Raw genomic sequence first — 27047 nt, 5'->3', positions numbered from 1 at the left:
AATGACACCTTTTATAAAGCTGCTTTGGAACAATAATTAATGTGAAAATCGCTGTACAAGTCAACTTTAATGGAACTGAATTAAACAAACACTGAGAAAAGCACTGTTAATTTGTCATTTTACCTCTTGACCTGCAATCACTTTCACCTATATTTACCATGTTTTACTTTGCTTTATACTACTTTGAGTTAAATTGACCCTTAAGAACCTAGCAAATGTCTAGTTTCAAAGAAGACCACACTTGTGAACAGAGACCACAGGGTTCAAGAGCTACAAACATTTTTATTTGGGTAAGCCATTTTCTGGAAGATGCTCAAAATGGGGCACAGGTTAAGAGGTATTTTACTAGCACTTTTCCAACAGACGAAATGTATCAGTGTACGATCAATAAATAAATTCAATCCTCAGTGTATTTCAGTAAAAACTCCAATTAAAAACTCAGAAACGTTCTTAACGCAAAATCAAGTATTTATTTCTCAGCAGTAGCAAATGGAATCACTGACAACTTGAAAGAGGCAAAGAGAAGCATTCAAAGGGTGAAGAGTGGGGATTCAGAAGCTTTGGGGGTTTGAGATGGGCATTTAGCTGGTGGCCTGGAAGGCTCCACGAGGGTGATACTGCATGTCCCGGATGCGTCTCACCGATTGGATCTGAGGCAGAGCGGCCCCGAACTCAGAACACTCCTTAAACTCTCCTTTCTCAAACAAATACTGGAAGCCTCTGTATCCTGGGTATTGATAGCCCACCCAGCTGTGACACAGAAATATGAGAGAATGAATATTACATGCATCAATTGTCCTATATATACAGGAAGTTCATTGTAGAGTTCATCTCTAGAGCATAGATCTCAAACTTGATTCCTGGAGACCCGCAGTTTTGCTTCAACCCTAATCAAACACAACTGATCCAGCTAATCAAGGTGTTCAAGACTACATGAGACTATAAAGCAGGTGTGAGTTTGAGGTGGTTGGAGCTAAACTATGCAGAGATGCGGCCATCCAGGAATTCAGCTTGAGACCACTGCTCTAGAGAGATTCATTCATTCTGGAATATGGTTGGCAGATTTGTATAACAAATATTATATATATAAGTCAGAATTATTAGCCCCCTTTTGATTTTTTTTTCTTTTTTTAAATATTTCCCAAATGATGTTTAACAGAGCTAGGAAATTTTCACAGTATGTCTGATAATATTTTTTCTTCTGGAGAAAGTCTTATTTGTTTTATTTCGGCAAGAATAAAAGCAGTTTTGAATTTTTTAAAAACCAATTTTGGGACAAAATTATTAGCCCCTTTAAGCCATTTTTTTTTCGATAGTCTACAGAACAAACCATCATTATACAATAACTTACCTAATTACCCTAACCTGCCTAGTTCACCTTAATAACCTAGTTAAGCCTTTAAATGTCACTTTAAACTGTACAGAAGTGTCTTGAAAAATATCAAGTAAAATATAATTTACTGTCATCATGACAAAGATAAAATAAATCAGTTATTAGAAATGAGTTATTAAAACTATTATGTTTAAAAATGTGCTGAAACAATCTTCCCTCCATTAAACAGAAATTTGGGAAAAAAATAAACAGGGGTGCTGATAAGTCAGGGGGGCAATAATTCTGACTTCAACTGTGTATGTGTATATATATATATATATATATATATATATATATATATATATATATATATATATATATATATATACACTATCAAAAAAAATCTGTTATCCATCCACACCAGCTGCTGGAAAAAAAACTTAAAATATCTGCATTTAATTACAGAAGTTTACAGTAATTAAATGGATGTTAAATTACAGAAATTATCGTAAAATAACCAGGAATTTTACCATACAATAACGACTGTAAAATTACAGAAATTTACCGTAAAATAATGACTGTTAAATTACTGGAATTTACAGTAAAATAATGGACATTAAATGACAGAAATTTACCCTAAAAAACAACTGTTAAATTACAGACATTTACCTTAAAATAATGACTGTTAAATTACAGAAATTTATTGTAAAATTACAGATGTTAAATTACAGAATTTACCATAAAAAGAATGACTTTTAAATTACAGACATTTACTGTAAACTACCAGATGTTAAAATGTACTGTAAATGTAAATGTACTGTAAAATAATGGATGTTAAATTAAAGAAATTTACCGTAAATTAATGACTGTTAAATGGCAGATATTTACCGTAAAATAACAACTGTTAAATTACAGAAATTTACTGTAAAATAATTGACGTTAAATTGCAGAAATTTACCATAAAATAACGACTGATAAATTACAGACATTTACTGTAAAATAACACATGTTAAATTACAGAAATTTACCGCAAAATATTAGATGCTAAATAACTGACATTTACCGTAAAATAACAGGTGTTCAATTATAGAAATTTACTGTAAAAAAATGACTATAAAATTACAGAGTTTTACCATAAACTAACAGACGTTAAACTACAGAATTTTACCAGAAATTTAGATTAAAGTAAATTTCTGTAATTTAACGGTAGTTACTTTAGGTCTTTTTTCCAGCACCCCAGCTTTTTTTTTTTACAGTGTACATAAATAATATGCAGAATTATTTTGTGCTAACTAATGGAAAAATGTTAATAAATAACCCTAATATTGCTTCTTATTTTACAGTCATTGTTTCATACTTTACAGGTTTCATAAATAAACTGACGCTGTAAAAATGATCCATCAATTCAAAGTTTTTATTTTGCGTTTAACAAGTTGTTTTTAATTTATTTCACGTTTTTGAACTGTGTTATGAGACCTCAATTATGATTAACCTTTGATGTTTTAAATTTAACTTTGCAATTTTGATTTGCAAAGACAAAATATTTTTATAAGATTGAAACGATGACTATCAGAAATAGTATATAGAGTGTACTCATGTCAGTGCTTTTTGGGGGTTTTACTCACGTGCCACTCTGCACACGAACTGAAGAGACTTTCTCATGGTATCCATGAGCGTGGAAGCTGGGAACGTCATCGTCTATGATCTCAATCTTCTTCCCAGTGAAGCTTGGGTTCTCGTAGAGGACGATCTTGTGTTCCTGGCTGTCCTGTAGGGACGTATAATGTAATGTATATTGTGATGTTTAGTTTAAACATTCGGACAGAAAAATGTTTTAGGATCTTAAAGACCCTTTTCACAAGCCTGTTAAAATGTGTTTAATGTTTATCAGCATCTTAAATCCTTGAATGTATTTAATATTTTGATTTGTTTTTTTTAAACGTATGAACATTTATATGTATTTATGCATGTATTATATCATCTTTGCTTCAAACAAAAACGAATTACTGCTCGCGCAAGGCATTTCTAATGTGACGTCAATGGGACAGGACAGTAAATTTGACATTATTCTCTCTTCTGTCTCGCACTATTTTTTTTCCTTTTTCTGAAAGTCTTTATAACACCATTGTAAAGTTTTTCTTTTATTATTCGAACAGATAATATTGTAAAAAAAAAAATTATTTCCATTCACTGGGCTCTTAGGTTTTCCCAACTATGGCGTCTTCAGCTATTTAAACCTAATGTATATTTATATTTTTTTTTATGTACACATTCACAAAGACAGATGCTTAACACATTGTTGTGGAGTATATTTTCTTTATAAGTTATGGTCTGTAAATCAGACCAGGTTTAGTGTTAGTAAAAAAGCACATGTTGTTGTACAAAATGCGTATACAATTCTGGTAATAACATCAGTATTACATGCACTGTATGTGAATTCTTGCAAGCAATGTAAATAATAAAAAAAAAGTCTTTTATTGATTCATTTAAAATATTTGTAATTTTATTAAATTATTTATTTATATGGCTTTGTTGTTTAAAGTTATAACTATAGCAATATAAATAATGAAAATAAGTCTTTTATTGATTCATTTAAAATATTTGTAATTTTATTAAATTATTTATTTATATGGCTTTGTTGTTTAAAGTTATAACTATTTTAGAATCAATATTTTTAATCAAGTTTACAAGTAAATTCATTAAATGCTTTTTAAAATCATATAACACAGCCTATAAAGTTTGTTTAAAAATTAATAATCTAATTTTCATTTGTTTTAAATGTATTTTTTCCAACTATTTTATTTTTAGATTAGTATAGTTAATTATTTCCATATATATAGAAATAGAAATTATGTAGAATTTTTATTATTTGAGGAAAAAAAAGCATCCCATAAAGTTGCTAAATACAAAATACACAAGTTTTGATTTGTGTAAAATGTTTAGTTTTAAAATAAATTATTTAATTGAATTTTAAGTTTTAATTTTAAGTTTTTAATTTAAGTAAATTGTTTTTAAATCAGTACTGTACACACGTGACACTTTCACAATTCTGCTGTACTGTATTTAGTTACCACTTTGATGGGGCGGAAGGCGACGATGCAGTCACTGCGTCTGCTGTTGGTCCAGGAGTCCCAGCGAGGATACTCACCCTTCTCAAACACATACTGTTCCCCCTTACAGCCGGGCTGCTCAAATCCCACCCACCTACAACAACAAATGCACATCTATGACATGCTCTCTTAATACAGCACAGTTCTACAATCTGATTCCTCAAGCAGAGTTACAAGCTTGTTGATATTACAGCCCAAAAGCTCTGGGACATAAAAGTATGAGCAGAGTTTCATTTAGTCTGGAGTGGTTGCCAGGTTTGTATAATTAAAAGCAGCCTATGGACAATATAAATCAGTGTTTCTCAACCACATTTCTGGAGGACCATGAACACTGCATGTTTTAGATGTCTCCTTTGTCAGTCACACCCATTACAGGCCTTTCAGTCTCTGCTAATGAGCTGATGACCTGAATCAGGTGTGTTTGGTTAAGGAGACATAGAAAATGTGCTGGTGGTCCTCCAGAAACGTGGTTGAGAAACACTGATTTAAATAACCCCAATTACCAGTCAAACAAGCCCAAACACCACAAGCCAAAGTACATAAACTAATATACACTGTAACTGTAAAAAAAGATGCAGGGTTGCACACAATTCATTCATGTTGTCCCAACACAAATACATTAAGTTCATGTAACTAATATAAGTAGATTGAACATAAAACAATTAATAAGTTTACCATGCTGAATATTCGCTCTGACATAGCATGTAAAGTATGGCTTAGAATATTAATAAGTGAAATTCCTGCACGCTGCCCGGCCAACCAATACATGCACTTCTAACTGGCGAATGACATGAACTTGTGGGTTGTCAGCTGTCGTGTTGCGGTGGGCGCGTTCACGATATCTGGCGTGGCTTTGAAACACAGTCCCTCCCCTGCAGTCCAAAGCTGATATGCTAACTGATTAGCATTTTTGCAGATCACCTACTGCACCTTTAACAAAGAAGCCATTGCTCCTTATTTTATAGTCAGTGTTTCATGTACTGTTTTCATAAACCAATTAAACTTGCAAAGTTTAAGCTTTTTTTTGTAATTCTTGAGGTTGTCTTCAATTTATTTTACACTTTTGAACTTGTAATGGGACCTCGATCTCTACCCTGTCAGCCTTTTATGTTTTAAAGTCAACTTATTAACTTATACAATTACTGTATTTTAATTTACACTACCAGCTCACACAATATGTAATTTAAAACTACTAAAAATGACAATAAAATATCAATTTAATAAACATTTCAACAGCAAAATTGTCAGCAGAGAGCAAGGTTCCATATACAGTAATCCAAAAGCATAAATAAATGGAAACACATGGATCACAAAATACATTACATTACAGTGTTTCTTAAAAAAAAAAAAAATTCATCCAAAGAATGAAAATTCTGGCTACATTTACTCACTCGTGATTGATGTTTGAGGTTTTAAAACTCAAAAGAAGATATTTTTAAGAGTGTTGGAAACTAGTAACCATTGATAGCATTAGTCAAAATATCTCCTTTTTTGTTCAGCAGAGAAAAAAAAAACTCAAACTTGTATGGAACAAATGAATGGTGAGTTGATGATGACAGAATTTAATTTTTTGACCACTTCCTCACAGAAATCCCCTGACTGAATCATTATCTCTTTCTTTAGTTTTACCATCTATCTTTGGTCAATTTTAATTTATACATGATCTGAAAGGTTTTTAAAATTAGCCCAATTCCACAGTGAAATATTGACGTTTTCTCTGCTCACTAGTGAAATGAAAAATCCGGAGTGGAGTATTTGAGCTGTGGCTTCAATTCACTCACATATTGTAAAAACTTATAATTTATAATTAAAAAATAATTTAATGTAGTTGCCAAAATGTTCTAATGATGAAAAAGAAATAGATAGCATTGGTGAGTAAACTGAAGAGCAAATTTTAATTTTTTATTGAACCATTCCTTCAACTTTCTTTTTGTGAAGTAACAAACTATGTTTATGAACTGACTTCACTGGAAGCACAGGTTACCCCACGTTACTGCTAAATGGAATGGCACATCACACTCGCAGTCACACACAAACTCACGGTCCACACTGCACCAGTACTGAGCCCACTTTCTCCACGCCCGCCTCCTGGAGGTTGTTACAGGGCCCAGTCAGCTCATGACAGCGGCCTTGAAAGTTTTCCTGTTCGTAGATCACCAACTATAGGAAAAAAGAGAAGGTATTAAAAGAAAATAAGCAAGAGTGACAGACGCACCACGGATATTCTTATTTATTTACCTTGAAGGCACTGGCAACTGGTTGTTTTTGCTTGGTTGCAGGATTCTGGTGATCAGTTGCCATAGTGAACCAGGATGGGTGTGATGAGCTTCGTTCCGAGATAACGTTAGGAATAGGAAGCAAGCAATATGTATTAGCGTCAGTTGTGTGTATAATTGAATATCACTAATGCACTTCGTTGTATTTAATACATCGATAAATCAAATAGTGATGCAAATAGCACACTGATCAAATAATAAGGCATAAATAGTGTGTGTGTCTTACCAGCTCCGGGTTGTGCCAGTCGCTGTGTGGTGGCCTCTGCGGCTCAATATATATGGCAAGCTCAGGGGTGGAAACACTGCCAAAACATGTCTTTGTCCAGAACAAACTCATCGTCAGGTCCTAATAGGCTGACCGGCTGGCACTGGGAGGGCTGAAGTACCAGCCAAACATCCTCATCCTCGCCATCCCACCCTCCCTTTTCTTTTGATACCCCACAAAGTTATTTCATTAGTTGTCAGTTTTCACCCAGCCATGCTTTGTTTCCATATCCCATGATTCAGCACAGCCTGTGCCAAGAGTCCAGGACCTACAACAAGAGTGACTGACTCTGGGTGCGGAGCTGAAAGGGACAGGCTGATGCATCTCTGCTTTTTACAATTACTGTCCTTTCAGGAACATCTTAGTTTGATGAAATCAAATGAAAAAAATACAAAATTGAAGTCAGAATTATTAGCACTCCTGTTTATTTTTTTTCCCCCAATTTCTGTTTAACGGAGAGATTTTTTTCCAACACATTTCTAAACAATAGTTTTAATAGCTCATTTCTAATAACTGATTTATTTGATCTTTGCCATGATGACAGTCAATAATATTTTACTAGATATTTTTCAAGACACTAGAACTCAGCTTAAAGTGACATTAAAAGGCTTAACTAGGATAATTAGATTAACTAGGCAGGTTAGGGTAATTAACAATAGTTTGCTCTGTAAACAATCCAAAACCAATATTGCTTAAAGGGCCTAATAATATTGACCTTAAAATGTTTTTTCTTTTTTTTTTTTAATGTTAAAACTGCTTTTATTCTAGCTGAAATAAAACAAATAAGACTTTCTCCAGAAGAAAAAATATTATGAGACATACAGTCAAGATGTCCTTGTTCTGTTAAACATCATTTGGGAGATATTTAAAAAGAGAAAAATCAAAGGGGGGCCAATAATTCTAACTTCAATTATTTATTATGTCAATGTTAAGTTAAATTGAGTATCACATCCATTTTGGCTCCAGTAATCTTTCATAGTTGTTTCTAGTGAGTTTAAAGATTTTAGCTGGTTCAGGTATTTTGTGTTTTGGAACTCTACAACACTGTGGGCCATACAATCACTGGCCACTTTATTAGGTCAAATTAGGTCAACTTTTTGTTAAAGAGGTCCTAATATGCATTTTCACTTCGTTTTTATTGTAGTCAGTGTGTTGCGTTTATGTTTGGGTTTTAAAAACTTTTACTAGGTAAAACATTATTAAAGTCCAAGGGGAGATATTTACTTAAAAAAAGAACAAGAATAAAAACAAACAGCTCATTTGGACTGCAAGATTTGTTTTCCAGGATTAATGATGTCACAAAGTGGTCCAAACCCTGCCTATGGAAATTCAAGTGGTAGGGGAGGAACAACACAACATTAAAGGGCACCTATTTTACCTCTTTTACAAGATGTAAGATAAGACTTTGATGTCTTCAGAATGTGTCTATAAATTTTCAGCTCAAAATACCCATCAGATATTATATTTTGTATAATCTGGCCATTTTGGTGTCTGAGGGCAATGCAGCTGTTTTTGTAGCCAGTGGCTTTAAATTCAAATGAGCTGCTTGTCCCCACAAACCACTCTAACGTGCGTGACTCATGTGTTACATCAGATAAACAGCAGTCAGTGATAGAGATAGACATGGATGAAGCTGAAATAAGGTCACAAGTCAAAAATACCAAGTAAGTTTATTTGATGTATTTGCGTCGGACACTATTTAAGCCTTTCTGACATGATGAGCCACACAAAAATGCAGTTTGAATTACAAACACACATATGCACATTTACTACAACCGCACTCCTATATCACATTGTGGTGAGCCTCAAAATCACAGAGATTTTGATACTATTTAATCATCAATAAATAAAAAATAGACTTGTGTTTTTATAACTTCAATATGACAGTGGAAACACTATACATACACACAGTTCTGTCCAAACAGCTTACAAAAGTTGATTCTCAAATATGTGTATGAGCACATACATTACTGTTTAAAAAAACTTAAAGATAATATAAGCTGATCTATGATGGCTGATGACTGCAGCACTGCAGTGGAGAGATTAGAGCTGCTGGATTTACATGTAAACTCATCAGCTTCTCACAAAATACATTCAATTCAATTCATGTTTATTTCTATAGCGCTTTTACAATGTAGATTGTGTCAAAGCAGCTTAACATAGACGTTCTTGTAAATTAAAAATGTGTCAGTCCAGTTTTTAAGAGTTGAAGTTCAGTTTAGTTCAGTGTGGTTCGAATTTCATTGCTAAAAGTCCAAACAGTAAAGAGTAAATCCATCGATGCGCAGCTCCACAAGTCCTAACCAAGCAAGCTAGTGGCGACATGAAAGTAAGAGGCTGTTGGAGAGAAAAAAAAAGTAAACCTAGTAACTTAAGCAATGTTTTTAACACACATCGCCAGATTATAACTGCCATCTTTAAAGTCATCAATGTGTATTTTACAAATTATAAATGTTAAATGTTATATAAGTGTTTGTTTTGCTAGCACCTGTATTCAAATGTTACTAATAAGTTTTAATCTCTGACAAGTAAGGTGCTCGTCTCTCTGGCTCAGTGCCAGCCTCCATGAACAGATGGAACTTGCTGCCTGGGCAAGGGGGTGTGGCAGTACTGACACAACTTGTAAGCGATTCACCAATCACAATGCATTGGGGCAGTTAACCAATCACAGTATATTTAATTTTTAGAATAAAGGACTTATTCAAACCCAGAGCTAACTGAGTTGTTTGTGCCAGGAAGGGAAAAAGGTACTGTAATCATTTAAATAATGTGAAAAAAAGCATGAGAATGTTTAAGTAGACCAACTGAACAAAAGAAAGACTGAAATGAGCATAATAGGACCCCTTTATTGCCAATTTCCAATCCCAGCATCACAGATCCTGATAGAACTGGTTTCCAGCCTTTGAGACCCAGAGTTTATCTTCATCTTCATGATAGAACACACCTGCATCTAATTTTTGAGTAATGAAGTCTTTAGTTAGACTTTCAAGTGTGTTTGATTAGGGTTGTGTTTAAACTCTGCAGGAAAGCGAACCTTGAGGGCCAGAGCTGCCCACCACGAAGAAACAATTAGCTCATCTGTTTTTAATAGGCTACTCGGGATCTTCTGATGAGAACAAATCAAAAAGCATCAAGAAGTTTATGTTTTTATTGTATTGTGTCCCAAACTTTTCAGCCCGCAACCCCCAACATAACAATGTCAGTGACTCACGACTCCCATTTTTCTCGAATGTGGTTAATATACAAACGTTGCACACACAACCATAGGCCTTTATAAACACAAGCATATTAACAACACAAAAATGCACCATTCTAATAACCATAGACATTCATTCATTTATTCATTTTCTTGTCAGCTTAGTCCCCTTTATTAATCCGGGGTCACCACAGCAGAATGAACCGCCAACTTATCCAGCAAGTTTTTACGCAGCAGATGCCCTTCCGGCCACAACCCATTTCTGGGAAACATCCAAACACACATTCACACACACACACTACGGACAATTTAGCTAACCCAATTCACCTGTACCACATGTCTTTGGACTGTGGGGGAAACCGGAGCACCCGGAGGAAACCCACGCGAACGCAGGGAGAACATGAAAACTCCACACAGAAACGCCAACTGAGCTGAGGCTCGAACCAGTGACCTTCTTTACTGCTTCACCCCAACCGTAAACATTTAGACATTTATTAATTTAATTTAATATTAACCTCAATGATCATATTTTAATGTATTAGAGTGCCATAATGATCGTCAGAAAGTTTAACCTGGCCCCATGAAATTAATCTGCTGCAGCTGACACTATTGTTGTGTGGCTACTCTAAACACTGATGCATTTTTATTTATATCAAGGCTGATACATTTTTATTTGTATGTTGTTGTTTCTTTGATGTAACTATTAACTATCTTTTGTGGGTTATGAATAAAATATGGTAATTCTAAGAGTTTAATAAAATGTATTAGAATTTTGGAATGTGACGCGGTGGCGTGAGCATGTTCGTTTTACAGCAAAAAGGTTGCTGGTTTGAGCCTTGGCTGGGGCATTTTCTGTGTGAAGTTTGTGTAGGTTTTCCACAGGTGCTCGCGTGGGTGAATAAAATATGATAATTTTAAGTTTGATAAAAGACGTGGTACAGGTAAATAGGGTATCCTAAAATTGACCGTAGTGTATGAGTGTGTGTGAATAGATGTTCCCAGTGATGGGTTGCGGCTAGAAGGGCATCCGCTGCGTAAATCATGTGCTGGAAGTTGGCGGTTCATTCAGCTGTGGCGACCCCAGGTTGATAAAGGGACTAAGCCGAAAAGAAAATAAATGAATGAGTTTTGGAAATCAACATGCGACCCCTCATCATTGCCCTGCAACCCCCCAGGGGGTCCAGACCCCCAGTTTGGGAACCGTTGTTCTAGGGGGGCTTTGTTACAACCTTGAACCTATGCTTTGATTAAAAATGTTTAGTAAGTAGTTGTCATTATATCATGTTGTTTGCAACATACACAAATACTTAATTGAAGATTAAAAATTATTTTAATAAAATTTTAATAAAGATGTGTGAGCTGTTTTCCTCATGGGAACAACATAAACAAACAAACAAACAAACAAATAAATAAATAAATAAATAGATAAATAAATAAATTAATTAATTTATTCAACATGCGACCCCTCATCATTGCCCTGCGACCCCCCAGGGGATCCAGACCCCCAGTTTGGGAACCATTGTTCTAGGGGGACTTTGTTACAACTTTGAAACTATGCTTTGAGCTTGGCGTTGATTGATTAAAAACGTTTAGTAAGTAGTCGTCATTATGTCATGTTGTTTGCAACATACACAAATACTTAATTGAAGATTAAAAATAATTTAAATAAAATTTTAATAAAGATGTGTGAGCTGTTTTCCTCATGGGGACAACATAAACAAACAAACAAACAAACAAATAAATAAATAAATAAATAAATAAATAAATAAATAAATAAATTGTATTATATTAAACAAAACACTTTTTTTGTTATTAAGATGTAACTTATTTATGTGAAAGTCCAGTAACATGAAGACCACCTGTTTTTAACATATCCTGCACATCAAATAAAACTTCTGAGAAGTATTTGAGAGCAATTTAAAATTTTGAGAGAAGGGAGAGAGAGATTTTCCCCATTTTTCCCATTCACAAATAGATTTAATTTTGAAGTTTAGAGATATACCGCCATCTTGTGGTTGTCAGCATTCTCCAAATGCAAATAAACTTAATATATAACATTTCTTAAACTTCTAACACACCACAAAAATTCACCATTATTATTATTTTTTTACCCTGTCCCTCTGGGATCCAGGACGAAGCAGTATAAGATCGCGGCAGTGGGGGGAAGGAAAGCTGTGTTTATTTTCGTCCAGCCACAGATGGTTTTGAAGACACACGGAGAACGACAGTCGGGCATGAAGACGCAGCTTTGGAGAGGAAAAAAAAAGTTGCATTTTTAGCAAGCAGAACTCGACCACCAGACATAAGTTCTCAAGATGTTATTCCACATAGTTATGTTGGCATTTTTAGCTCTGAGCGTCAGACCCGGAGAGGCTTTTCCCAATTACAAAGATGATTACATGGACGAGGACTTGGCCACCTTTGACTATTATAAAGGCACGGAGGATGATGAGTTTGAGGAGGGCAACAGGACGCGGGAGTGTGAGGAGTGTGTGCCGGAGCTCTGTCCGCCCGCGCTGGGCTGTAGAGCCGGGCTGGTGATGGATGTTTGCGGCTGCTGCTCTCAGTGCGCAAACCTGGAGGGCCAGACGTGTGATCCCGGCCAGAGAAGCGTCTATTATGGGCTGTGTGGAGAGGACATGGAGTGCAGACCGGACAGGTCGGATGTGGAGGAGCCTGAAGCTCAGTGTGTGTGTTTGTCTCAGGATCCTCTGTGTGGATCAGACGGACAGACTTACATGAATGTCTGCAAGTATAAAGAAGCGGCTTATTTAAAGCCTGGACTTAATGTGAGCGACGGGCCGTGCAGGACAGGTATGAATTATGCAAACTAGCCTAGATCATATTTTTAACCAGCAGTATAAACATTAAAAAATTTTGTTTGCTCATGGCGATTTAGATTCTTTTGTAAATTCACTTTGCATGTGATGCAGAAGAATTATTGTCTCCCAACACACATTTAATTTAATCACAGTTTTAGTTTTTTTTTTTTATTTAATAAATCTAAAATATGTGTTACAGTGGTGTATTAAACTACTTATTTATTCAATTTTCTAAAGAAATAAAACAGAAGTGTTTTGCCTAGACATTTTGCAATGCAATAGCTGTTTATTGAAGTGTTCATTTAACCAATTCCTAAATTTAATTTTGTGTATTCAACACCAAATCAGGAAAAGTTGAGACAGTATGGAAAACGCAAAAAAAAAGAAAAAAAAGAAAAGAGATTTACAGATTTACTTTTATTTCATTGCAGACAATACTACAGCACATTATTTAATGTGTTCCTTATGATATTTCTCTTCAAAATAAAAATAAACACATATTACAATTTTGGTTCTTGCAACACATTTTAAAAAAAAAAAGTTAGAACAGAAAAGCATTTACCACATTGTAATGTTGCAATTACTTTTCACAACACTTAAAAGACGTTTAGGGATTGAAGACACCAAATGATAGTGTTTCAGCTGTAAATTTTGTCCCATTCTTCTTGCAAACAAGTTAAAGCAATGCAAAATGCACCTCACATTATCTATTGGAGACAGGTTGGGACTGCAGGCAGGCCAGTCAAGTACCTGTATCTGCTTTCTTCGCAGCCTAGACTTCGCACTGTGTGCAGAATGTGGTTTTGCATTGTCTTGTTAAAATATGCATGGACTTCCCTGGAAAAGGCAGCATATTGTGCACCAAAATCTCTATGTACTTTTTAACATTAAAGGTGGCATCACAAAACTGCAAGTTACCTTTACAGAGGGCACTGACACAACTCAATACCATAACATGCCCTGGCCGTTGGACTTGTTGCTGGTAACAGTAGATGATCCCTTTGGTCCTCAGCACATGGTGTTAATTTTTTTCCCAAACAATACCTGAAATACTGATTCCTCTGACCACAGTACACGTTTCCACTGTGTGATGGTCCAGAGAAGTTGCCAGCACTTCTGGACTCTTAACATAGGGCTTCCTTTTGGCACAATGCGGTTTTAACTGCCATTTGTCAATATAATTTTTTTTATTTTAGTACTTGACAAAGGTTTGCCAAAGTAATCCTGAGCCCATGTGGTGATATCGCTTATAGATGAATGACTATTCTTGATGCAGTGCTGCCTGAGGGATCGGAAATCATAGTCATTCAGCGTAGGCTTGCGCCCTTGTTGTTCACGCTAAAATTCCTCCAGATTCCTTGAACTATTTAACTATGTTTGGCACTATTGAAGGTGAAACATCCAAATGTCTTCGAGGAACATTGTTTTTTAACATTTCAACAATTTTCTCACGTATTTCTTGGCAAACCAATGTTCCTTGGCCCATCTTTGCTCCTAAAGGACTTTCTTGGATTCTGCATTTGTAGCACATCATAATTACAATCACCTGTTGACATCACCTGTTTCAAATCATATCGTTATTTACCCAATATACCTTATTACTAGCCCTAATCTGTATCCCAATCAGTTTCTTTGGAATGTGTTGCAGGGGGGTATTCCAGAAAGCTGGGTTAACTTACCATATGCTAAAACCTAAACTCTCGGTTGATTTACCCAAAACCTGCTTACCGCGAGTATGTTGGTTCCAAAACAGGTGACAAGAGTTAGTTAAATCAACCTCCTGAAGATAACCGCGGGTTAATGCGCGTGCACAGCACACACCTGAAGGCATTTTCAGTAGATCGCCGAATTCACGAGTCACCATAGAAAGTCACGGTGAGAAAAAAAGGGCAACGCACTTTACAGAGGCGAAGCTGGAGGTTTTAAACACAGAGATTACACATCTGCTTCAACGAAGGAAAGAAATATAGAATAAGAAATAGATAAGAAAATAAAAAATAAATAAGAAAATTTATTAATTGATTAAATTACACATGCCACCCTCCATTTTATTGTAATGATAAATTAAACTACTCTTTAACATCCTTTTTGAGTATGTTGTGTAACCATTCATGCATTTATTTTTCTTGCCATTAATTTCTTAAGGCCACAATATGTGTATTGACTAATAAGGCTTATAGAAATTGTAATCTTTCTGGAGCTAGAACTCTGTCCAAAGTCATTAAACACAGAAACATTCTCCTAAAAGGTAATATTTAATTACTGGAGCTCTTTATTTAACACTCTAGAATATTCTTTCTGACATGCAGCTAATAGAATGAGGCCTGTCTAACTGCTGTGTCCTATAATAAAGGCTTTTCAGTGGTTGAGTTTTTGACTTAAACCACACACTCTGTCACTGTTGTGATTGTTGTCAGATAGCTTTAGGTTCTTTTTATTTTGCATGCAGACGAAGTTCCTTCTGCCTCAACTAACAAGCAGTGTAAGAATTTTCTGCACTTTTCCATATTTGAATATTACTCTTGGATCACAAAATCTTTTATCTGCATATTTAAATTCTAAAGTAGCTGTCAACTTAAGGTGAGAAATGTATATGAAAAATATGTTACACGTTGAAAGGTGTGTGTATAAAGCAGTGTACAAAATCATTCGGTTTATTTCAGGAAATGAAGAAATCAACAGATCAAACTATTTGATTAAACATAGTTTTTTGACTAATTATATTTTTTTAGCACTCTTCCATCTGTTTTGTCTGCTTGGGTCACTGAGATTTCCTATGGGTCAGGCTGCAGGTACGTGTCATCGTATAAGGCAGAAAAGGGTATCTTTTGTCCTCCAGCAAGTAACAATGTAGTGCCCAGTAATGATTCTATTTTATAATACAAATATAATAAAAATAAACATTGTGTTAAGCAACATTTGCTTTATAGTTTTTTTTTTTACTATATTTGTGTTATACACTTGAATCATTACTTCCTGAAAATCAGCCATTTAGCCTCAACATAGTGATGAGGTGGGGTGTGTGATGAGCTGGTATGTGGAAGCAGTAATAAGTTTAATAGTTAAAACACCAAAAGATTAAGGATAGAAAATTAAGTTGTACCTGCACACTTATACTTTGGACAAATTTTATATTATCAGTGTCCTTTAGTGACTGATGGAGCTTTAAAATTGGCTGCAATTAATGCACACATTAGCATTTAGAAACCCTGAAAAAAATATTATATTAAAAAATGTAGGTGTGTGTGCGTGAATGTATATGTAAGAACGACGTCCTACATCTTAAATTAAAGATATATTTTCCTACAAAAGACAAAGCTGCCACTTATAATATTATACAGAAAAATGTGAGGGTGCAGAAGAAGAGAAAAAACACAAGGTCTGTAAGTGAGATTCGAACTCGCTCCGTTGTGCACTCCGTTGTTCTTTATCAACGCACTGTTCACTAAGCTAATCCCGTGCTCTGAATCATCTGTGTAATGATACGCAGTAATGTATGACCAAGGAACTGTACAAAAGTGTAAAAAACAGTTCAGTGCCAGGCGTACTGTACAGGTGGTCATACTGCCACATTGTACAGTTGCCTAAAATGCCCTGACGCAAATAAAAAGAGCTGCACTAAATGTTTTTTATGGTAAGCGCAGACCCGCGGTTTGTCACATTTGATTTCAAAAAGGTTTGTTAAATACATTAACATTATGAATTTGGTTATGAAAAAAACTATGCACTTATAACCCTCTCACAACGAAAAAACTTGTATCTGTGTGTCCACATCCATAAATATTCTCATCAAAAGAGCACGCAATGCTCAGTAAACTCTGAAACAGACAAACTCTGAAACATAGCAACTTACTCTCTGAACATAACCTGCTCCGGAGCAGGTTATCTTCAGAGAGTAAGTTGCTATGGCTACTTAACATACCCAGAAGTTACCTCCGATTTTGGAACCAAAGTTGAGGTTATCCACCTACTTACTCTCAAACTTACCCGGGTATGTCACATAACCTGCTTTCTGGAACAGCCCCCAGGTTTGAATGACAGGAAAAGATGTTGACCATACAAAACATTTATTTTGTGTTCAAATTGTCTGCAATATATTAATCTGTCCGTCTGAATCAATGCCAAGTTCATTTTATTTTTACAGCATAAACAGCCACATGACTGACTATAATATTAATGCAGTTTGGCACAATTTAACAGGGGAATTTAACCATCAATAAAAAACATTAGCTAAATATATGTTAAATAGATAAATCTGTTTGTCTGTCTGTCTGTCTGTCTGCCTGTCAGTTTTTGATATATAAATAAACATGTTCAGTAGTGTTTATCTGACCAAAATTGATTTATTTTTTATTCTCATGCAGAAAGGTGTCAGGTTTGTTTTGTTTACCTCTTTCTTAGATTCTTTCACTCATGGAGCTGAAGTGTTTTCCTCTCTAAGCCGCCAGCACTTTGGGATTTTTGAACTTGGCCCCTATAATTTTCCCAGTGGCTTTAAAGAGGGGATTTATGACCTTTAACCAGCCCTTCTAGTCTACTCACATAGGAAGTGGTTTCTGAAAGTGATCTCTGATATGACCTCTTACCCTGTTCTCTGTTCCTCTCTCTATTTCTGGAAAGAGCCCATCATCAAAGTGGCGCCGCATAATCTGGTTAATGTCACAGGCAGCAGTATAGCGTTTCTCTGCGAGGTGTTTGCATTTCCTATGGCGCTCGTGGAGTGGAGGAAAGAGGGGAAAGAGGTTATTCTACCTGGTGATGACCCCCACATATCTGTACAGGTAAAGTGCTTCAAAAATGCTAATGTATAGCTCTGAATTATGCAGACACAGAGCTCTATAAACTCTACAGATATTCATGTCATTCATAAAAGCCTGTTCATCCCCTTCTTTGGCCATGTTAAAACCATTGTATTCTTTTCAGACCACCTCCCCCTCCTCCCCAAATAAGATCATACGCTGTAAATAAAGTCAGCAGGTTTTATGGGAATATTTCTGTGTTATTTTATTTGCTGTGTGTACAGTACTTGGCACTTTTAGCGATGTAGAACATCACTGATATTAATAAATCATTTTGGACCAAAACGTCACTACACTGTAAAAACATTTACTACGATCTACTCAGTTTTTAAGTCTTTGTAAAATTAAAAAATGATAACTGATATCTCTATTTGAAACTTTTTCTCTAAATCAGTGATTCTCAACCGGTGGGCCTCAGCGATCCTGCAGGTGGGCCCCAAGATAGCTTTAAATTACCTTAAATATTATGCTATAATTATTCGATTTCATTATTAAATATGTCATATTAATATAATCAAAATAATGGCATCTCGGATTGATTACATCAGACTCCGTGCAAAAATAGCCTCATTTTAAATAAAGACAACACTCTGGCTTAAACTTCCTACACAACTAGGACTACATTCTCTATTGTTTGAGTAAACCGCCATGCAAATTTAAAGGTACTGTGATTAGAGTTAATAATAATAATAGTATAGTATAATAATACAGTATACAGTCCCCTTTACTATACTTGGGGATTAGGATCCACACAGACCACAGGTTGAGCGCCCCCCTGCTGGCTTTACTGACACCACTTCCAGCAGCAACCTAGTTTTCCGATTTTGGTCTCTCATCCAGGTACTGACCGGGCCTCATGTCTGCAACTCGCACTGTCCGTTGATTCAAACTATATGTGCTCTTTTTGTGTGAACACTTTAAAATATCTGCGTAGTTGTCCAAAAGAATGTCCCGCGAGTGTTTTATAACGGACACGCACATGTACAGGAGGATCTAGTGAGACTTGGTGGTGTTTCAGTGGTGAACAGCTGTTCCTGTCCACAAACTCCAATAACATCCAGCTGCAAGTCCAACCGTCTTCAGATCGATGCGTTTCTCCGATTAAGAGTGGTGTTGCTGTATTTTACATTTCTTTGTTTAATTTTAGTGGATATGAGTAATAATAAAAATCTAATAATAATAATAATAATAATAATATAATATATATATATATATATTATTCACTTTTCACAAAATGCTGTAGAAAAATAAGAGTATGAGCGATCTAGCAGTCTCAGATCGCTAACGGACTATACAGTTGAAGTCAGAATTATTAGCCCCCTGAATTATTAGCACCCCAGTTTATTTTTATTTTTTTACCCCATTTCTGTTTAACAGAGAGAATATTATTTTAACACATTTCTAAACATAATAATTGTAACAACTTATTTCTAATAACTGATTTATTTTATTTTTGTCATGATGCCAGTAAATAGTATTTACTTTAAATAATACTAGATATTTTTTCAAGACACATCTGTACAGCTTAAAGAGACATTTAAAAACTGAACTAGGTAAATTAGGTTAACAAGGCAGGTTAGGGTATTTAGGCAAGTTATTGTATAACAATGGTTTGTTCTGTAGACTAGCAAAAAAGTTTAGCTTAAAGTGGCTAATAATTTTGTCCTTAACATTAAAAACTGCTTTAAAAAATAAAAAACTGCTTTTATTTTAGCCAAATTTTGTCAATTAAGACTTTCCCCAGAAGAAAAAATATTATTAGACATAATGTGAAAACTTCCATGCTTTGTTAAACATCATTTGGGAAATATTTAAAAAAGGAAAAAAATCAAAGGTTGCTAAAAATATTCTGACTTTAACTGCGTATCTACTACAAATCGGACTAACGGACTACAAGCTTCTGTCATGCACCACACATACTCACAACCAGTTTCTGATCAGGACTGATTGCATACACACAGCTAGAGGATTGTTACGAACTGATTACATAGACTATAAATAAAGCGCACACACACTTCATGGCTGTTATTTGTTGAACAGTTTTGTGAACATTTACGACGCATTTTCCTTGCTTTGTCTTGCTGTGTTTTTGACCCTCGCTTTGTTTTGTTTGTTTATTTCTGTCTGCTGCCTGCCGTTTGACCATCTGCCTGTGTATTTGACTATGACTCTGGATTTGCCTACATACAGTACATCTGTTTAGTCCTGATTGTGACCGTTGCTTGCCTGACCATCTCTGTATAATAAACCCTGCGTTTGGATCCTCACTCCCTGTTGTCAGCTTCACCTTACAAAGAGAATAATAATAAAAGTCAAAATAAATGTTTTGATAATAATTAAAGGTTTAAAATAAGCATTTTCTTTTCACAGAAGGAGTTGGGCCTTAAAGTGAAAAAAGGTTAAGAACCCCTGCTCTAAACGTACAAAAACCATAAAGACATATGAATATTATTATTTGTAAGTTACATACTTTTTGATTTACCCAAAGAACATGAGTAAACATGACACAAAATAAACGTTATATATTAATAAGCACTACAGTTTTCCCCACAGTCCAAACATATGCGCTAAAGGTGAATTGAAAAAGCTAAATTGGCTGAAGTGTATGTGAGTGTGTGCAAGAGTGTGTGGATGTTTCCCAGTGTTGCGTTGTGGCTGGAAGGGAATCTGCTGCGTAAAATGTGCTGGATAAGTTGGTGGTTCATTCCGCTGTGGCGAGTCTTGATTACAGTTTTTCTGTCGCTTTGGTGCATTACTCACTACACTATTTACATTCGCACAACAGTTCATGCATTTCTCAAAACAATTAGTCATTTGTGCACATCCTAGTAGCAGTTTCTCATTCTTTTCAACAAATTGTAAATGCTTTTAGACATGCATCAATTGCTTTCATACAACTCTCTGCTATTTATAACATTATCATTTGCTTATGACATGTCAGTCAAAATTAACTAAACTTGTAAATGCTGAATGGTCACTCCAAATAAAACTAATAGTCCTCATTTCATTACTTGAGTCATTGCATACAAAAATAGTGAACTAGTTGTCAAAATCTGTCAAACAAATTTTATAAAACAAATTTAAATCTTTATTTTCCTGAAAATGTCTTTAAAATTTAACAATTTGATGAATGATTTACAGACCTGTGTATGTTGTAGGCTCAGTTCCAATATGTACTGCAATATTGTGTACAGTTGTGCACAGCTCTACCTAAAGGGAGTTTATGTTTGTTGTAAATAAGGGTGTATTTATTCTTTTGCACAATGCTGTGAATAAATTAGGATTGCAAAGAGCAAATGCAGTAAAAATGTGAAACATACATATTTAGTGTCTTGTACTCAGATAACTCACTAAATGCAGTGATGTCTAACTTTACTGTAGTTTTAAATGGCTGTGCAAATAGTCTATAGTGCTGTCTTGAGCATTTTCAGGAAGTGTCACCAAAATCAGACTTTTTTGCATTGAAAAAATGTACAGAGTAAAGTGTCATAATGAAAACATGGCTAAGCCGTTTGACTATCTTGTTCATAAACAATGGTGTCAGGACTTTTCATTTTGACGATACTGACAGTTTGATTGACATGATTACTTGCTTTTGAGGAATGAACTATCCATTTTGAGCAAGTGACGCGCTTTTGCAGGTTATCAGCTAGGTTTTGCAGTTTGCACTAATTGTTTTGAGAAATGCATATATTGTTGTGCAAATGTAAATAGTGTAGTGAGAAATGCACCAAAGCGACTGAGAAAAACTGTAATAAAGGGACTAACCTGAAAATAAAATGGATAAATATAGATGAGCCCAACTCCAATAATCACTTAAAGAATTATTTATGTACTGTGACTATGCATAGTTGATTGCCCTTGTAAATAAATTGAAAACAAACAAACAAACTAACAGATAGACAGACAGATAGATAGATAGATAGATAGATAGATAGATAGATAGATAGATAGATAGATAGATAGATAGATAGATAGATAGATAGATATAGATAGATAGATAGATAGATAGATAGATAGATAGATAGATAGATAGATAGATAGATAGATAGATAGATAGATAGATAGATAGATAAAATGCTCAACAATTTCCTAATTCATAAGCAGATAAATATGTTCATGTTCAGTAGTACTTGTTTATCCTGTTACAAAAAAGGCTACCCACTTACTGGAACAATCAAATCTGGCTCATTGCATAAGCAATGGTTAAATTCTACTTGTAAAAATAACTTATAGATGCTGCAAATTCTGTAAAAGTCTAGAGCTAATGACTGTTTCATAAAACATTTGAAAAAAGTCTTTGCAAAGAGGACTTGGTTAAAGGGATAGTTCCCCCAAAAATGAAAATCACCCTACCTTTTATTAACTTTCATGTATCCTTGTGTTTAAAGCAGTGAATGACAAAAACATGCTTTTATTCATGATATAAAACAACAAACAAACAAACAAACAAACAAAAAACTCAAATAAAAATGAAGTGAAACAAAAATCCACTTGTGAAACTTTATAAATGTGATCTCTCGCTTCTGCTAACTGTCATTTGCATATTCACAAGAGATTGGGTTCTTCTTCTTTCTTGATATGCAGTGGTTGGTTTATTAAAGGTGTAATTCTGCAATCTTCTTCTCTAAAGTATGAAACAGATAATAGAAGAGATACTGGCGTTTTTAGAGAATGACATAGATTTTTTAGTTTTGCTCTGTACTTTGTGCTTCTGCTCTAATTTTGGGGTAACTTTATTTTTTCTTAAAATGATCCTTGGTTCCAGACAGATAAACTGATTAAATCTTGCAGACAGTTAAAAGTGAAATATTAAAACTGCATGCAAAATAACAGAAATAAATAATAAATGCACTAGGAGTCAATGTATTAAACAATACAAAGAATGGCCTAGACTTTCACAATTTCTAAATACACATCCAAATGCAAAACCTAATACAAGTCATATTTTGTCTGAAAACACAGTTCTTGGTCTACTGGAGTAGACACTAATTGGCTTCAGTTCAATGTAAATGATCCAATACTTCTGTAATACATACAAAAAAGATTAAAGAAGAGCGAACAAACAGATCCAGGATGTTCCTTATTTTTTAATTAATTCACCTTATTGTAACATTCAACAACTCTGTTAACAAACAGAGCCCTTTTGTGAGGTAGCTTGAACAATCAAGTAATAAATAACATCATATCTTCACTTTTGTACTTCAGTGCAACAGTAAATATATATAAAAAAAATCTAATATAAAGACAAATAGCACTTCAACTCAAAATACCCTGCAGGCATGTAAACAAAAGTAAGTAAGTAAGTAAGTAGTAAGTAAGTAAAGTAAGTAAAGTAAGTAAGTAAGTAAGTGCCACAGGGTTTGCAAAGTCAGTAATGTGCTTTTTAGGAACTGCACTCTTACCGTACGTTCACACCGAAAGCAGCAAAAGCGTCTAAGGTCGCTCTGGCTGCCCTGTCGACAACGCTGTCTGCCTTCAGCTCCGGCGGCGAGAGCGTCAAAACTCGCTACATTGATCTCGTATTTAAAGGAGCCATTGCAGCATGTCAGTTACATTCCTGCATAAAACATGTTTCTAGCGTGAAAATGTTGCACACTTCTTATCAAATTCATATAACAATGGAAGATCAAGTTGCGTGTGCTGTGGCTTTGCTCTATTTATCCAATATGTGTCCATATGTCTGAAATATCCTGAAGCAGCAATACTGTTTTGTATTGTCACATCGCATGAGATTCCCGTTTTTTTAAAGATAAATATATATATATATATATATATATATATATATATATATATATATATATATATATATATATATATATATATAACATTAATGCACATCACTAACTCGCCAGTAACTTATTTAATGCATGTTCGTGTAAGAAAACATTGTAAATAATTGGAAATCCGGCAACCGCATCATCAAACCCTTGATCGGAACCAAAGTTCACAGGTCTGTGTTCTCTGAACTCCTCTCAAGCGGTGGAAATCTTCATTCTGATTGCTTGCCGCCGAACCGCGTCATAGCTCATTACCATAAAGTTGACTTGATTTCAACTCTCCTCGACGCCCACATCGGAGAAGACGTGCCGTGCTGCTCCTCGCCGCTTATCGCCGCCAGCAGTCACTGAAAATGAATGACTTCCGGCTACTTTGACGCTCTCGCCGCTTTCGGTGTGAACGTACGGTTACTGTCATCACAGAAGTAAGTTTCACAGAAGGAAATGTATGTTTTCTTTAATGAAACCTAACATTTCTACCTTATCAGGTTTAAGCCTGTTTCTGTTCTGTTCTCATCAAGGACGTTTGCATCAGCACTATAAGGCCTCATCAACTTTATAATACTTCAAGACTGCAGACATACTTACACTTTCTGCTTCAAGCTGCTTCTGTGTTCTACATTTGCCAGCATTTAACCAAAAGCGTCTCTGCAACAAAGTGATGTCATGTCGCACGTGATGTCGTGTTGCTGTTTCTGTGTCAAGAACGAGGTCTAACTCTGTGCTACCACATAACTGTAGATGTGTTTAAATATTCTGTAATGTGATGTGGATGCTGACAACGGAGGTGCGGATCCAAATGCAAGTTTATTACAAGAATGGTTAGGCAAGCAATTGTCAACATGGGGGCAAACAGACACAGGCAAATCCAGAGTTGTGGTCATAAAACAGGCGAATGGTCAAAAGGCAGGCAGCAGACAACGTAAATAAACAAACAAAACAAAGCAAGGGTCAAACACAGAAAGGCAAGGCAATATATATATTGCCCCCCTCAATTATTAGACCGTTTGTTTATTTTTTCCCCAATTTCTGTTTAAGGAAGAGAAGAGATTTTTTCAACACATTTCTAGACATAATAATTTTAATAACTCATTTCTAATAACTGATTTATTTTATCTTTACCATGATGACTGTATATAATATTTTACTAGATATTTTTCAAGACACTTCTATACAGCTTAAAGTGACATTTAAAGGCTTAACTAAGTTAATTAAGTTAACTAGGCAGGTTAGGGGAATTAGGCAAGTTATTGTATAACAATGGTTTGTTCTGTAGATTATCGAGAAAAAAATATAGCTTAAAGGGGCTAATAATTTTGTCCCTGAAATGGTACATAAAAAATTCAAAACTGCTTTTATTCTAGCTAAAATAAAACAAATAAGACTTTCTCCAGAAGAAAAAATATTATCAGACATACTGTGAAAATATCCTTGCTCTGTTAAATATCTTTTGGAAAATATTTAAAAAAAGAAGAGAAAAAATTGAAGGGGGCTAATAATTCTGACTTCAACTGTATATATATATATATATATATATATATATATATATATATATATATATATATATATATATATATATATATATATATATATATATATATTCTAGTCTTGATTGGGAGGTAACATTCAAATTGTAAATCTGAAACTGCGTGATCTGGACATCTCTAATTTGGATAGATGTTCTGAATGTTTGTGTGAATCTAAAATGAACAATATTAGATAGTTAATGAACTTTTCCAAAGCTTTGATGAGTACAGTCACACTGGTGTGATCAGTCTTGGCTGGTCCTTTGAATATACAATCATATATATTGTATATCACCGGTGTGATATAAATGTTCAGAACAACATGTTTATCAGCCACTACATTCAAATATATGTTCCTGTGGTGATCGCTTGTCAATGACCATTATTTTCAAACAAGTAATGTGTATTTTAGGTTTCAGACATTTAAATGCACATAAGAGCAGAACATAACCTTTATGGTTTGTAAAATACACACTATGTCTATAGCAATATTATTTATTACAATTTTTAAACATAGGTGGACAATGTGCATAATACAATGTGCGTCAGGTACACACTGTTTAGGTTACAAGAACGTCTACTATACTTTCCTCCCAGTTAAACGGCTACTTGCTTTCATTAAATTCAGGAAAAGTTAATTAATTAACATGCTGTAAATCCAGCAGCTCTAATATCCACTACAGCAGGGGTGTCAAACTCAATTCCTGGAGGGCTGAAGCCCTGCACAGTTTAGTTCCAACCCTGCTCCAACACACTTACCTGTAGGTTTCGAACAAGCCTGAAGGACTCAATTAGTTTGATCAGGTGTGTTTAATTAGGGTTGGAACTAAACTGTGCAGAGCTGCGGCCCTTTTGGAACTGAGTTTGACACCTGTGCACTACAGCATAGACTAACATGGCAGCGCCCATCACTCTTAGATCAAATAATATTACTGAAACAAAATACATGTTCTTATACACATTTGAGAATCGGAATATCAGATATTCCAAAATGTAATTATGATGTTTATCAATATATTCAGAAAACAGAAAAGCCCAAAAAAACGATATATACTTATCGTTAATCAATATTTACTTAATCATTGGGGCTGCGGTGCATTATGTGATAAAGCAGGTGTATTTTAAACATACAGGTTAAGATACAGGACATCACCTCAGCATTTTTTTCCCCCCTGTAGTCACGAGGTGGTCCTCAGAAGTATGAACTTTCCAGTTGGCTGCAGATCGAAGAGGCTGGTCAAACAGATTCTGGCACATACAAGTGCATCGCTCGAAATGAGCTTGGCCACGTCTCGGCCACAGCAATTTTAGGAGTCCTGCCACCAGGTAAATGATATATCTGAGCTGTAATATCATGTAGTAAAATGTTCTCTTCCATTCATTCCTTTATATATAATCAATTTCTTCTTCTTCTTGTTTCTTACTCAGATGAGATGTCTGCCTATTTGAAGAAAAACATAAACAAAATGATGGCCTATGACCAACAAGACTATGACAGAGATTATTACTAAACTTTCTGAAGACGCTCCTTAAAATCAATGTTTTTTTTTCACTCATAGACATTAAATTTGACATGAAGACACTCAGGCATGACTGTTAAAAAGCATATAAAAAACCCTCCCCCTGAGCTTTGCTACATCTGGATGATCAAACATGGAGGCGTCGGGGAAGAAGCTTAAATAAATTCCCAATGGCACAGGGCTCTGAAGCGTATGAAAAACACACAAAGAGACGAGAGAGGGAGTGTGGAGCTGTTAGAAGCTGTGCGATTCAGTACAGAGAGCTGCTACTGCAGCTGAATGTCTCTTTTGTTTCACCAATGTATTTCTTCAGAGAGACAAGCTGAATAACAAAACATGAAGAACTGTGGAGGATAGCTGTTTGAATATGACAAATATGTATTTTTGATAATCTCTTTTCATATTATAAGTGCAGTTTTGAATAAACAGAATTTTCATTTG

At 34.9% G+C, this 27047-nt stretch overlaps 2 protein-coding genes across 5 annotated transcripts; one reads left to right on the top strand and one right to left on the bottom strand.

The window, feature by feature from the left end:
* Window positions 1-450: 450 nt before the first annotated feature.
* Window positions 451-17821, bottom strand: crybb2 (crystallin, beta B2). 4 transcript variants are annotated; one of them, XM_073909461.1, is made up of 9 exons: window positions 17372-17398; window positions 13900-14495; window positions 13679-13818; window positions 6925-7231; window positions 6661-6748; window positions 6464-6582; window positions 4384-4516; window positions 2938-3080; window positions 455-750 (listed from the first exon to the last, which is right to left on the bottom strand). In XM_073909461.1, exons 5-9 carry the CDS (start codon window positions 6721-6723, stop codon window positions 582-584), a joined length of 627 nt encoding a protein of 208 aa, XP_073765562.1. In that variant the 5' UTR covers window positions 6724-6748; window positions 6925-7231; window positions 13679-13818; window positions 13900-14495; window positions 17372-17398; the 3' UTR covers window positions 455-581.
* kazald3 (Kazal-type serine peptidase inhibitor domain 3) lies at window positions 12366-27047 on the top strand. The gene is made up of 4 exons (NM_001123319.1): window positions 12366-12973; window positions 17602-17762; window positions 26265-26412; window positions 26515-27047. Exons 1-4 carry the CDS (start codon window positions 12475-12477, stop codon window positions 26595-26597), a joined length of 891 nt encoding a protein of 296 aa, NP_001116791.1. The 5' UTR covers window positions 12366-12474; the 3' UTR covers window positions 26598-27047.

Source organism: Danio rerio, chromosome 8 (genome assembly GCF_049306965.1).
Source record: "Danio rerio strain Tuebingen ecotype United States chromosome 8, GRCz12tu, whole genome shotgun sequence".
Taxonomy (NCBI): Eukaryota; Metazoa; Chordata; class Actinopteri; order Cypriniformes; family Danionidae; genus Danio; species Danio rerio.
The sequence above is the reverse complement of the archived record's forward strand: the minus strand, read 5'-3'. Positions and strand labels throughout refer to the sequence as shown.